This window comes from Capra hircus, chromosome 16, assembly GCF_001704415.2.
Source record: "Capra hircus breed San Clemente chromosome 16, ASM170441v1, whole genome shotgun sequence".
Taxonomy (NCBI): domain Eukaryota; kingdom Metazoa; phylum Chordata; class Mammalia; order Artiodactyla; family Bovidae; genus Capra; species Capra hircus.
Window position 1 is genome coordinate 76,218,282 of NC_030823.1, and position 14,793 is coordinate 76,233,074.

The following is a 14,793-nucleotide window of genomic DNA, read 5'->3' on the forward strand; positions in this document are numbered from 1 at the left end:
CTTGGTCTTCAGTAAGGGGTGTTTTATCATTCTTGCTCTTTCCACTGCATTTAATTCACCAACTCTGCTGTACTCCATATACACAGACACTGTTTGAAATGCTTATACATTTAATCTAAAAATTCATATGTAAAGTCACTAAAAGAAAGAGTAGATTCTTTGAGCAAATATGATTGAGCCTGTGCTTCTAAGCACAAGAGTCAAAGGGATTTGTATGTGGAAGTGGCTAGTGAGTGCGGATCACTCCGCACAGGCAGTAACCACAGCTCTGATAGAAACAGTGAAATTGTTCCAGCTTAGCAGAAAGGGAGACAGAAAATGAGAGTGGAGATGGAGGTTGGCTGGTGGATTAGTGATGGGACATTGAGGCAGTTCCTGTCTAACTGCCTCGTCTTTCTTAAGAGCATATGAAGTGAGATCATTGGTTGAGAGTTTTGGGGTGGGGCAGAAGTGAGTCACAAAGAAGAGTTCATGCTCAAGAAAGAGAGAATGATTTGGAATAGTTCTATCAAGGAAGGAAAGCAGTCTCCCAGGTGAAGGGGGTAGGGTGGCCAGAAATTATTGTTGGATCTTTTGAAATTTATGGTCATGAATTTTCCAAGAGAGTCAGCCAGTTGGTTTTTTGTTTTTGTTTCCTGCAGTAACATTGAGGTTAGAGGCTGTGTGCAGTTGGGTTAGCCACATCTAGCATATTTTAAAGTGGCCAATTGAAAGTTGGGACGTGAAGGAGCTGAGGGTGCTTGCAAGTGAATAATTTAGGGTGGTCAGTAAAGAGCGTATGAGCCGCAGAAAGACATGTGGTACAATGAGAAAGTCATAAAAGCAGTATGCTGAAGGTTTTGATAGGATTGCAGATTACTGAATTGGAGGTGCTAGAATAAATGGCTAGGAACAATGGAGGCAATTTTCCATAGCAGGTATGGTGGAAATCATAGCGTTTAAAGTAATGCAATTTTTGGAATGAAACCTGTCTACAAAAGTGGAGTGGAGACTGTGGATGGCTGAAGATTGGAGGAAAATTACAGGAGGTGAAGACATGAGTGTGGTTTGGAACAAAGTGCTGTATTGACTTTGAAAGAAGACACCATAGTTTTTCTAAATGTGTTCATAATATATATACACGCATACGTCTATGTGCATACACCTATCTGTATTGTTGGTGGTGGTCAGTCTCTCAGTCACGTCCAGCTCTTTGTACCTCCATGGACTGTAGCACACCAGGCTTCTCTGACCTTTACCACCTCTCAGAGCTTGCCCAAACTCATGTCCGTTGAGTCGATGACGCCATCCTCTGTCGTCCCCTTCCCCTCCTTCCTTCAATCTTTCCCAGCATTAGAATCTTTTCCACTGAGTGTGTAAACTGAGTGTGTATATCTGTGTGTATAATGGTACTCATCTCCTGCCCTCAATCTTTCCCATCATCAGGGTCTTTTCCACTGAGTGTGTATAACTGTAAAACTGAGTGTGTGTAACTGTGTGTATAATGGTACTCAACTGTGCATGTTGAGCTCCCTCAGGTTAGGCTATTTATCCACTTGAAAGATATTTGTTTAAGTTATTTATTAGGAAGAAAAGGCTGCAGGCAGGGAGATCTTCCGGTAGAAACTGACCTTTGCACAGATATCTAAAGGGCAAGTAGGAGTTAGCAGAGTGACAGAAAGGGACATGGGTAGTCCAGACAGAAAGGGTCATGGGTAGTCCAGACAGAAAACACGCCTGTGAGTCTCCCGAGAATTCAAAGACAGCTTGGCCCCATCCGAAGGTGGAGGAGTTGGTTTGGCTGCAGCGCAGAGGGCCCTGCAGGAGGTGAGGCTGCAAAGACGGTCAGGGCCACCTCCCGAGAGGCTTCCTGAGCTGTGCAGATAGATGTTGGGTCCTTCCTGACAAGGACGGGAAGCTGCCAGAAACCTGAGAGGAACGTGCCCTGTTGTGTTCTAGAAGGATTAGAGCCAGTGAGATTGAAGGTAAAGAGGCCGGCAAAGAAGACTGTTGATGTTTTCAAGTGAGAAACGAAAGTGATTGTCCTAAGCAGGAGGAGAGACACGCAGAAGGATTTGAGAGCTTCACCCGGAGATATGACAGCTTTTGCCAACTGATTAGCTACCAGGAGGGAGAGGGCAAGAGTCTGGAGGGCTTAAAGAAATGAAGTGTTGATTATGCAAAGCATGAGCCGAGTCATCTGTGCACACTTTATCCTGGAGGAGAATTGACTTTGGGTCATTTAAAATAATTTAACATTGTTTTTGCCATATGGAGAATCGCCAGTATGTGTACAGTGCTTTTAACTTATAAAAGATCAAACCATACTTTTTTACTATCTAACACCTCTTCACTGGGAAACATATTCTGTTATATAATTGTATATGTTCAAATTCACCATGTCAAAGTACTTAAGACCTGAATAGTTAAAAAAAAAAAAAAAGATCAGGGATAAACTTAAAAATTGGGACCTTAGGGAATGTATGCAGATTTCACAAAATTTAATGAAATTCTTTTCTTTAGAGAATGTCTTATGCTGCAGTAATAAACTAAACCAGTCATTACATTTTAAAAGGTGTTTCCTTTCTATTTCTTTCTTTCAGAGACTTCCTTCTTATAGGGGCTGGAGGACACAGCATATTGGGAACCAAGAAGAAAATAAGAGTAAAAACAGGAATTCTAATGTCATTCCATGTATGCAGTTTATTTTTATCTTTTGTATCATAGTGAAGTTCTTTGAATTTGTTTAATGTGAGACATACACACAAACCTTTGGGAAGCAACTGTTCAACATTTGCTTGACAGCAGAGAATAGTTATAGGTTATTTAAATTTTAGTTGTAGCAAATACACTGAACCCCAGACATTCACAATGGACTTTAGAAGACAGACGGTATTGACTGTTTTCTTTTTATCAATAAGTTCAGAAATGAGTTTTCAGAAAGACGTAACCTTTTAAGCCGGGGAAAGGCCAAGTTTTCTTTACAGGTTTTCTCTCATCTTTAGTTTATTGCAGTTATTTACTCCAGGGTAATTGCCAAGTAGAAAATTACATCCTTTTGTTCCCTTTATGTTTTCTATTTATCCCATCCTTACCTCAGGGCGGTTAAAAGTAGGCAGGAAATATGCTATGAACTCTTGATCATCACGTTTAACAGAACAAAACATGCGTCTTTTGCTATTTGAGTATATTGATAGGACCGTGCCTATACAGCTATAATTTCATTCAGTTGCTAAATAAATATTCATACACTAAAACTAACATGGAGAAAATATAACCCAAGATAGACAACCTTATAAATTGGATCAATGCAGGGTTGACCTAGTGAGTTTCTGAAATGGACTTTATGAATACAGTTTAAAATATGGAATTGATGGTGATACAACTAATCAGATTCTTTGATCAGGTTATTCTAAATTTAAGAAATTGAGTAACAGAGAGAAATTACGGACTAAATACTTTCCTCGATGAAATAATTATTTATTTGAGATACTCATTTAATTAAGATTGTTAATTGACTGTTAATAAGATATAATTGAAAAATTAGGTTTTACCCAAGGTATGTATTTTATTAACTTACAGATGTATTTTTAAAACTTTTATCCATCAGATTTATGCTATTTCATGGAAAACTAAAGTATATGTATTAAATATTGAATAATCATACGAAACATTACGACATAGAGTTACATCCTGTGTTTTTTTCCTGGGACTTTCTTGGGATCAATCGCCTTTCAATTAGAGTTAAAAAAAATAATTTGTTAATCAATGAGAATGGAGCAGGATCTCGTTCCATGTAGATCGATAAGTATACATAATGCTGTCTGTCACTTCTAAATGACTTTCTAGTTTCCACGTGACAGTCAAGCAGAGATTTATTTGTTTTTTTAATCGAATTTAAATTTCATGTTTACTTTGCACAGATGACTTTAACAGAGTGGCGCTGAAGCATGAGCTGGAGACGAGCAAGGAGAGTGAGCAAGACTCCGACGAGTCCTCCGATGACGAAAACGACAGCGACATGGAGGAGATAAACAGATACATCAATGCCTCCTTCATCATGGTACGTCCTCACATTCCCAAACCCGAGGTCCACCTCTAAAAAGATGCGTATGTTCTTTCGGCCATGCACTAAGTGATTTTATAAAGAAGGATGCTGCTAAGTCACTTCAGTCGTGTCCGACTCTGTGTGACCCCAGAGACGGCAGCCCACCAGGTCCCCCGGCCTTGGGATTCTCCAGGCAAGAAGACTAGAGTGGGTTGCCATTTCCTTCTCCAGTGCATGACAGTGAAAAGTGAAAGTGAAGTCGCTTAGACGCTCTTAGCGACCCCATGGACTGCAGCCTCCCAGGCTCCTCCGTCCATGGGATTTGCCAAGCAAGAGTCCTAGAGTGGGGTGCCATTGCCTTCTCTTTAGCTTGACTATATCTATGTATTCATTGATGTGAAAGTTTCTATTTTTAATACTGTATCTTAACTTATTGCAATACTTAGACATTAAAACCTAATGAGTTGATACAAAACAATACTGTTAGTTACAATTCATGGCAAATATGACTATAATGTAACTTGAAAAATGATGAACTTCAGCAGAAGCAAATATTTGAAAATGTTTCTGTACACTCAGATCCCCACGTTGCAAGCAGATCCAAGGTTGCTTGTATGTATAGTTAAGCCCTTTCATTCAGATTTTCTGAATATTTAAGTGAATCTGTGTCACATACGGTTTTTTTAGTATACTGAGAATTCAAGAAGGGACTTAGGTAATTCAGTACATACTCTTTGCATATTCACTAAGCTGAGTTTATTTCTTTTCCCAATTTTCTTAAAATACATATTCATAGAATAGTAGTTATAAGACAGCAGAAGAATGCTGTCTGAGCTAAGTTGCTCAGTCGTGTCTGTCTCTTTGCAACCCCATGGACTGAAGCCCACCAGGTTCCTCTGTCCATGGGAATTCCCCAGGCAAGAACACTGGAGTGGGTTGCCATGCCCTCCTCCAGGGGATCTTCCCTCACCCAGGGATTGTACCTAGGTTTCCTACGTTGTAGGTTAATTCTGAGCTACCAAGAAGCCCAAGAATCCTGAAGTGGGTAACCTGTCCCTTCTCCAGGGGATCTTCCCAGCCCAGGAATCGAATTTGAGTCTCCTGCACTGCAGGCCGGCAGATTCTTTACCAGCTGAGCTACCAGGGGTCCCTAGCAGAAGAATATATAAACATAAATTAGAGGCATGATGAAGACAATTCTGAAATGCTTATGCTTTTTTTTAAAATCATCACATTAAGCTTTTTAAAGGAAAAGATGGTATTTTTGGAGGGGAAAAATTTGTTAGTTTTCTAAAATAATATCTTCTAAACTTGATTTTACATTAGTAGCCAAGTATTATCATTAACTATTATCTTTTATAGAGACATTGTGTTCTTTTTGGACCTAAGAATCTGTTTGTCACTGTTTTAAAAAACTGAAGTGTAGTTGCTGTACAATATTGTGTTAATTTCTGCTGTACTGCAAAGTGACTCAATCATACATACATACATGTATATACACACGCTCTCATTACGGTGCTCTTTGCTGTTATGGCTCATCACAGGATGGGACCTAAGAGTCTTAATACTTTTATGTAATAGCACTGACATCGAATTAGGTGACTCTCTTTCCACATGGTTGTGTTAAGAATCCACTATTCCCTCCCCAGCAGCACTAACCGGGTCTCAACTTTTTCTTTGTTGAAAGAGTTACTGGAAACCTGAAGTGATGATTGCGGCTCAGGGACCGCTGAAAGAGACCATTGGTGACTTCTGGCAGATGGTCTTCCAAAGGAAAGTCAAGGTGATCGTCATGCTGACGGAACTGAAGAGTGGAGACCAGGTTTGTGCGTTTGAGAATCTCTTCTTTCGGGTCTTTCTGTCATAAAATCTGATCCTTCTTTCCTGGATCACTTACTGGATGGATCTCTGTATCCCAGTCCCGTGGATCCCCCTGTCACACGGTTCCTTTTGCTCCTTCTCCCCATTTCCCATCCGAGCGCTGGCCTCTAGAGTTTTCACCTGGGTTCTGACCGTGCCTCCTGTTTGCCTCCCCCGGCCCCCGCCAGCTCTGCCCACTGCTCACAGGTCAACTGTCTAATAACGCACAGCAACCCCGAGCCTCCCTCTGCTAAACGCAGCGGACCGCGTGAGCAGGGGCCTGCTGAGAACCTACTGTATAGCACAGGGGAAAAAAAAGAAGGTGCGACTTGTTTGTAGGACATGCACTGAGTGAAACTTAAAAACGCGTTCCAGTATGCGGTGAGAGTGTCCAACTCTCTGCAACCCCGTGGACACTGGCCCGCCGGTCTCCTGTCCATGGATTTCCCAGGCAGGACTACTGCAGTGGGTGGCCACTCCCTTCTCCAGGGGACCTTCCCGACCCAGGGATCAAACCCGGGTCTCCCGCACTGCAGGCAGATTCTTTACTGTCTGAGTCACCAGGGAAGGATGCAGTAGGTACAGACACAGCTTGATGCCGCTTGGATGAGGCACCTCGAATAGTCACATTCGTAGAGTCAGAAAGCTGTTGGTAGGCGCCAGGGATTGGGGTGCGTGCAGAAGGTGGGGAGGGGATGGAGACTTAGTGTCCAATGGGGACAGAGTTTCAGTTTAGAAAAGTGAAAAGTTGGGGGGATGGATGATGGTGAGAGCTGCCCAACAAGTTGAACTGGGCAGTTAGATACGGTTAGGATACTACGTTTTATATTATGTGACTTTTACCACACACACACAAACAACAGCCACATCTTTATTCTATTTTTTTTTTTTTTTTGCAGGATAGAAACCCACCTCTTTGATCTGACATTTAAGACCATCAGTAATCAGGCCCAATGTATCTTGCCATATCCTCACGCTTTTACGTTTTCCACACTTTCCACCCTGGACAAGTAGAGTTACTGACGGAATCTTAACACAGCGTCTGTGCTCTCCTCAGTGAGCTTTAATTTTCTGACATCCCACACATCCAGATGTACCCTCTTTTTCCATTTTGATCCTCTTCTTCTAGAAAGACAAAACTCCTGAAAACCATGTCTAAATCCCGTCTTCTTTATATCCATGTAAGAGTTACTGTCACAAGATTCTATGGTTGGAGGTGAACCTCAGACCTAATTTGATCTTCTGCCTAATGCCTGTTACATATATTTGAGCCTTTTCTTAATATCACAAATTATCAAGATTTTCCTGGCAGTACATCTTAGTTTTTACCACCTAACACTTTATCTGACATATGTTAAAGCTTATGTAATGAATGTTCTCTCCAGTATGCAGTTACGCTATATGTATTCTTTTTTTCTCTCTTTTCTTTTCTCCCCTACCTGCGTGCATAGAAAATAGTTTTTTTTTCTTTATGGTTTTTTTTTTTTTTCATTTTCCGTTTGTTTCTTTTCAAAAAACTTTAACTGGAGGAGAATTGCTTTACAATGTTGCGTTCGTTTCCGCTCTGTGACATGAATCAGCTGTGAGGATACATATATCCTCTTCTTGAGCCCCCATGCCCACCCGCTGTCCACCCTGTCCGTCATCACAGAGCACCCAGCTGAGCTCCCTATGTTATACAGCAGCTCTCCACTAGCTATTTTATGTTTTTTTTTTTCCTTTTTTTTTTTTTTTTTAAGGGATGGGATTCTAGTAATCTTTTCCTTCATGTAAATTGGGAAAGGCAGGGAATGGAACAGGACTTCAGACAGGAATGCCTATCGTGGTCAGCAACTGTGGGTCTGTAGTTAGCGGAAATCATTTGAGGAAGGAGCAAGTACTTCTGTGATCCACGTGTTTGTCAATCTGACCCTTTCCTCAGATAGTCAGCTGACACAGACAAGATAGAGACGAAGCTTCTAAAGGTGCAGTCTCTTTCCCGCCAGACCCCTGGAGGGACAGGGAGACCTAAGTTCTTGGAGGGGTCGTGACAACATCAGCCCAGTCCATCCTTTTTGAAAAGGTGGTGGTGAGGCATGGGAAGGTGGGAAAAGCAAAGCTGAGGCCTAGCCTGGGGTGGCAGGGCCATGCCCATGGTGTGCTGGGCACCTTGGCTCTCCCTGGGCTCCTTGCACAAGGTAACACCATGTATCTGTTGGATGGGTGTCCAGAATACTTCCAAGGGGTTTTAGATTTTTATGAAGAGGACTCAGTTTGACAGCACAGTTAGTCATTTCACATTTAACAGAGCAGAGTGAAGAAGAGCGCGAAAGAGGACAGAGGCAAAGCCGAGATGAGCGCAGTGGCTCTGAGCGCGTTGACAAGCGAACAGAGCGCTTGGGCAGCTGATGCTGAACCACGTTCTCTCTCATCTAGGAAGCCTGTGCTCAGTACTGGGAGGAGGGAAAGCAAACCTACGGAGATGTGGAAGTTCACATGAAGGACACCAACAAATCTTCAGCGTATACCGTCCGTGCATTTGAACTGAGACATTCCAAGGTACACACTCAATTTCAGGAGTATGTGTCTTTGGTATAATTGATCTGGTTGAAAAATTAAGATGCATTGCTCTGTGAGAGCAAAGCAACTCTCTATATAATGCTTTCAGGATGAACTTTTTTTAATGATTTAAATGAAAGTAACTGGGAGGGAAAAGTAACAATCAACTTATCGAATGGGCTGAGTTTCTCCCTTGAATTCATGTTCCTTCCCCTGGTTTTAGAGGAAAGATCCGCGAATGGTGTACCAGTACCAATTTAATAACTGGAATGGGGAAGAGCTGCCTGCAGAACCCAAAGAATTGGTCTTGATGATCCAGAATCTCAAACAAAAACTTCCCAAGAAGAATTCTCCCGAAGGGAATAAATATCATAGGAATGTGCCTCTTCTCATCCACTGCAGGTTGGTGGGGGTTTCACGGGATATGTTCTAAAACCCACCGTCCTGCTTGACCTCTTGGCTCACACCTCTTGTTAAAGGTGATTTCTCCTAATAGTTAAAAATGCATGATTGCAGTGGAACACGTCTCTCCCACGTGTTCCAGCAGCGCAACTATTGTGGAAATGCAGTAGAAATAACTATATTTTAGTGTGGGAATATTAGGTTATGAGTCCCTTAGTATCAGGGGTATTTAATCCCTGACTCGGTGCTAATGCTGAAGCCAGAATGTCACCTGTCCTGAATGAATGAGTGAATGGAAGCATGCGTGGACAGATGGATGGACAGATGTTACATCTTATTTCTACCTTTACAAGTGCGTTGAGCCACTCTGCTAGTTGTCAGTGGAATCCAGAGGACTGAATGTTTTGCCTCCAATACACATATCTTATTTATTAGCTGAAATCTCATACTTAGCAACTTTGATTTGAAACCCATTACTTGACTCCCTAAATAGAGCCCCAAAGGCAAAGATTTTACTAAAATACATAATAATACTTGATTTTATTGAATTTATATTATGCAGACCCTTAAGTTTCATCTGTGATAGGTCTCCACCTTAAATAAGAGGTTTGAAAGAAGGATGCAAGCTGTAAACTATTTACATAAAATGTTCCACTAAATCAGAAATTAAAACAGTAAAGTAAGATGAGAAACGTAAATCTAGCGAAGTGCTTAAAAGAAATGAGGCTTTTTGAGAAAGCCTCATTATTATTATTAGAATTGCATATACTACAACCAAGCCCTTAAACAAGTACTACTTTGGGGCATTTATTTGAGTTTTCAAAGGTAAAATTTACATGGAAAGAAAACTAAAGAAAGAAAGTTTAGTATTTAAAACTGTATGTGTTTCTTAGGGGACAGATGAGTACCTACTGTACATTCCTTGGTTATTTACATCAAAAACCTTCCAATAATAGTCTTTAAATTGAATTTTTATTATAATGTAACATGCCTCTCACAGTTTGATAAGTGATTTGGCTGCCCTCTCCTTAATGAGTAATTTCACTAGGTATCCTTTTCCTGTTGGTGCAGAATTGTTAACCTTTGTGAGAAAAAAAAAAAAAGCACTAGAGAGGCAGCAGAGAGGAGAGAAAGTACGTGGTTTAGTAATTTACCGTACATCAGGTCCAGTTTTCTGGATTCATCACTTTCTAGCCATGCCTTTATCTTCCCTAAATTTCAGTATTTTCATCTATCAAACTGGCTTTATGATATGTGTCTTAACAACTTCATATATAAATTAAAGTGCATGGTAATTAGTAAAGTACTAAACAGGAGAAAGTATATTTTTAAAGTGTAAGTTTTTAAACTAAAGGACTATTGTATTCCCAGGTTGAGAAAGTTTGCATAAAACATGCATTTAGCAGGAGCGTTTTGCTCTTAAGAGACGGGAATAAAATAATCACAGTAAACCTGAAGCAAAGAATGTATTCTTATCTCTGTCTTTTGATTTTTATCCCAATATCACTTTCTTCATAAACTGTAGCATTTTAAAAAATCTTTTCTTTCTTTTATAGAGATGGATCTCAGCAAACAGGAGTATTTTGCGCATTGTTCAACCTCTTGGAAAGCGCTGACACAGAAGAGGTGATAGACGTGTTTCAAGCTGTGAAGTCGCTCCGCAAAGCTCGGCCAGGAATGGTCCCCACCTTCGTAAGCGTGCCGCACGCTTTTAGCGTGTTTTCCCTTTTTGCTTCCTCTCTCTCCTCCCACCCCTCCCCACCTCGCGTCCTCTCCTTTCTGTTCCTTCTCTTCTATTTACTTTTCTAGTCTTCGCTTTTAAAATTGCGTTTTACATGATGGTTCATTGGATTTACATTGGATTGTTATCAGTATAAATAAGAGACCTAACGGGAGTTTGCCAGCAATGCGTGGTGGTGGTTCATGAAGAACACTTTTTTTAAAAGCTCATGAATCCCCCCCACCCCTCCACTGCCAATCTTGAATCAGTTTGTGTTGCTGCACCTCAAACCGCCCCGGCGTTTAGGGGCTGAAGAAAGGTGACATTTATTATAGTTCAATCATCTGTGTGGTCAGTTGAATAGTCCTGCTGCTCACACCAGGCTCAGCTAGCCTGGACCAGGCTCCCTCATGTGTCTGCTGTCGCTGGTGTGTCCACTGAGAGTTGGCTTGTCCAAAGGGACCTTGAGTGCCCCTGGGCTGGCAGTTTAGCTGTGCAACAGGGGTGTGTGGATTGCATGTCTGTTCTGGTCCAGACATGTTCCCATAAAGGCAGCAGAATTCCTGCAGAGTGAGACCCCTGAGGGCCCATGCTTGGGACTGGCATGTGTGTTTCTCTGCATTTTATTACCTGAACAGGTCACAAGGCCAGCTCAGGTGTAGGGGTGGGATAGACTCGCCTTTTGCCCAAAGGGCCTGCAAAGTCAGTTTCCTAAGAGGTGTGGATGCCACCGAAAGCGGGGTCTGGCTGCTCGCCACTCAGATGCAGTAAAGAGGCTGGGCTGGTAGGAAGGAAAGTGTGCTTTATCTTGGAGGCTAGCACCTGGAGCAGCGGGGAGGTGGATGCCTGTCCAAAGCCAGCTCCCCCACTCCACTGACAATCAGCGGGCAACAGCTTTCATAGACTAAGGGTGGGGACTACATGCAAACACAGCACGGTCAGCTCTCACAGTCATCTTCAGACTGGTCATCGGTGGTCTGACCAGCATCGTCTTGATTGTTTTAAGTGCCAGTAGTCTTCAGTTCCATGGCAGGTTTCTTCCCATTTCTCTGAGGCCAATTCTCAGAATTGTGGCAGCTTTTGTTATGGCTACAGTCCGGTTACCCTGTAGTTAACTTCTCCACCTGGCGGGGGTTTCACTGTCTGTGAGACAGCTCACAGGATATGGCTCGGAGTATCATCTGCAGCCCGTGAAGAGGAACTGAAGGGCCTTGACTGTGCTTAATGACTAAACCATTGTTATTTAGTCTCCTTTGCCTGTTCTCCTTTGTTTCTCACTTCTCTGATTAAACTTCTTCTTTGCCTAAGGTTTTTCCACCGACCAAGGGCAAGCAGAGGACTGGGGTCCGGGGGATGAGGACCACAGGCTCCTGCTCTGTTTCATGGGTACAGAGAGGCTGTTGAATGAGCATTGTGCTTATCAACCCGAGTTGTGTCCTAAGTGTAGTGACCACAGGTGATGGTCTGGGAGCCAGGCACTCGTCACAATGCAGACTTAACCACTCACCCAAGCACGGGCGGCCCTTACTTGTGCATGACCTTGACCTTGCATGCATTGATGTTAAAAGTATACCGAGTGCCTGCTATGTGCTTTTGCCATTAAGAGACTCACTGTTTAGTGTGAGGAAAAGGCAGACCTAAACTAAGCAATGCCATACGTGAAATGACAGAGAAATTATTAGGTGGTGCGGTGGTAGAGTCCGTCTGCCAGTGCAGGAGTTGCAAGAGACCTGGGTTTGATCCCTGGGTCAGGAAGATCCCCTGGAGAAGGACATGGCTACCCATTTCTTCTCCATTCCTGCTTATAAAATTCTGCAGACTGACGAGCTTGGCGGGCTACTGTCTATGGGGTCACAAAGAGTCGGACACGATTGAGTGACTGAACACACGAGTGAAATGATGGAGAGATCACTAGAACATGAATGAGGGCACTGAATTTAAGCCGAGGGGCTCAGACTGGCTTTCTGCAGACTCTGGATTGGATGCCAAGTAATATGTAGGCATGAATCAAGAGAATGGGCATCCAGGATGGGGTCCTTTGCAAAAGCTTAGGAACAGAGATGCCCCCTCATGGCCTGAGAGGGGACCAAACACCGATTTGGTGTGGCTACAAGGTCAGTCCTGAAGACTGCCTTGCAGTCAGTCCTTCAGAACCCTAAGGAGAGTGAGTCATTTAAAACAATCTTTTTTATGAAAACAGACAGGAATAGTTTTCTGTTACCCAGAGTCTTCCACACGTAAATGATTAAGTCTTGTTCATTTTCATCTGATGTTAACAGAAAAAAAGAAAAAAGGACATAACCTCTTTTGCATAATCCCTGGCTTCTTCCCTTTGTTAGGAGCAATACCAATTCCTGTATGACGTCATTGCTAGCACCTATCCCGCCCAGAATGGACAAGTAAAGAAAAGCAAGCATCCAGAAGATAAGGTTGAAATTGATAACGAGGTGGACAAAGCTAAGTCGGATGCTAACTGCACAAGCCCCCCGGAGGCCCTGGAGAAGACTCCCGAAGGAGACAAAGAGGCTGGAGGCACCAAACCCACGGAAGGTGCTGCTGAGGAGCCGGAGCATGCCGCCAACGGCCCGGCGAGTCCCGTTTTAACTCAGAGTGCATAGGAAAGAAGACGCGGGGCAGCTCCCATCCCCGGATTCAAGGCTGTTTCTATTTTTCTAGAACCAGAGAGGCAAAATAGATACGCAGTGGATTCATGAAGGGCATGGACTGGGGTTTGTGGGAGGCTTTTGTTTTACAACTGTAGAAAAATATTTAAGACAGTTTTGCTGAAGCATTTTTGTACAGTCTTGTGCTTATTTTAAGTTTTATCCATCTCTATCATCCAGCAAGAAGCAGCTTGTTTGTAGTCTTTGTGTGTGTGCGTATGTGAAAGAGAAAGAGGCAGAAACAGACAGACACAGGGGTTGAGTTAGAGGATGCTTTCGAGTAAATCTAAGTGCTCTGAAAATCTTTGCCATTTTGGTTTTGAAGAAAAAGGACAGTATTTTATACTAGAAATATTAACTTCTCTCAAAGGTTCTATTTTTTTTTAATCATAAATTGTGTGTGTGCTGCCAGTAAGAAGGACATGTACATTTCTAGAATGACCTCAAGATGGCCTCCTTGTCCTGCTGAAATACATCTTATGATTTCCTATTTTACTTCCAGAATAGACATGAAAATAGAATGTGTGTACTACAGGAAAGTTAAGTAAATTAACATTTGGAAATCTTATATTCCATATGTTAGCATTTAGTCCAATATTTCAGGCTTATTTAATCTAATTTAAAATTTCAAGAAAGCCTATCCTGTTATCTTCATATGCTGTTTATAATTTTGAAGCACGGATTATTCTCACATGTATAATATGTGAAATTCATTGCTTGATACTTTTGACCCAAAACTATGTGCTTGCTACAATTGAGCTTCAATAAACACCTTTAAATAAATGTAATGTGTATTCAATCCTTAGGACAAAAGTAGAGTCATTAGAATCTATTTGTGCTAAGTATTTACCTATGAAGCCTAACATACCTATTTTTAAGGAATAAGACATTGATAGGAGGTATATAATATTGCGCAGGCATATTTTTCATCGTTAAGTTTGTTCTTGTCTTTCACGGAAATGAATTTACTTTGAATTTCTCAAATATTTAGACTACTTTTTTACCATGAATTGGTAACAGCAACCACAATAAAATCCAACTAGTATCTTTTCTTGGATATAATGTATTGTATCACATGTTCATATATGAACTATGTAAGCATGTATTAAAATACAGGCTTTTTGCAGTTAACGTTTGTGTAACAACTTTATAGGTCTCATTTTATAAAAGATCTATAGTCTAATAATTGTTTGGGGTCTGAAAAAATTCAAGAAAAGGTAACAAACAAAACCCTTTGTATTGAATTCCACATCAGTTTATTATATTAGTCACAAACTGCCTCTGAGTTGGCGTGGTTTTATACATCTTCACTCTCTTGGCTAAGTTCAAGTGTTTCAACTATGCATGTTCAATTGTTTTCCATTCAGCTCACATTTGTCTTAGGTTCAGCCTTCTAGTTCTTTTATTACTGTACACACAAAATTAGCAATAAATATTTACCTTATTCTATAGCACTGCACCATTAACTTATGAGAAGTGAATCTTGGAATGAAGCAAGTTTCTAATTTATGAAACAAGAGGTTTTAGGAGTCAGCAGCTATGAGCTCCAGAAAGAAAGAAAACTGGCCTTCACTTTTTCATTC

The 14,793-nt window shown here is 41.6% G+C and overlaps 1 protein-coding gene across 1 annotated transcript in view; it reads left to right on the plus strand.

Moving 5' to 3' along the window:
• Positions 1-13,993, plus strand: part of PTPRC (protein tyrosine phosphatase, receptor type C) — a 129,066-nt gene extending 115,073 nt beyond the window's left edge. Inside the window, exons 24-30 of the mRNA XM_005691063.3 lie at positions 2,583-2,673; positions 3,903-4,042; positions 5,715-5,849; positions 8,303-8,425; positions 8,649-8,827; positions 10,384-10,519; positions 12,887-13,993. Coding sequence (XP_005691120.2) covers positions 2,583-2,673; positions 3,903-4,042; positions 5,715-5,849; positions 8,303-8,425; positions 8,649-8,827; positions 10,384-10,519; positions 12,887-13,165 — 1,083 coding nt within the window. The 3' untranslated portion in view covers positions 13,166-13,993. The remainder of the gene's footprint in view (positions 1-2,582; positions 2,674-3,902; positions 4,043-5,714; positions 5,850-8,302; positions 8,426-8,648; positions 8,828-10,383; positions 10,520-12,886) is intronic.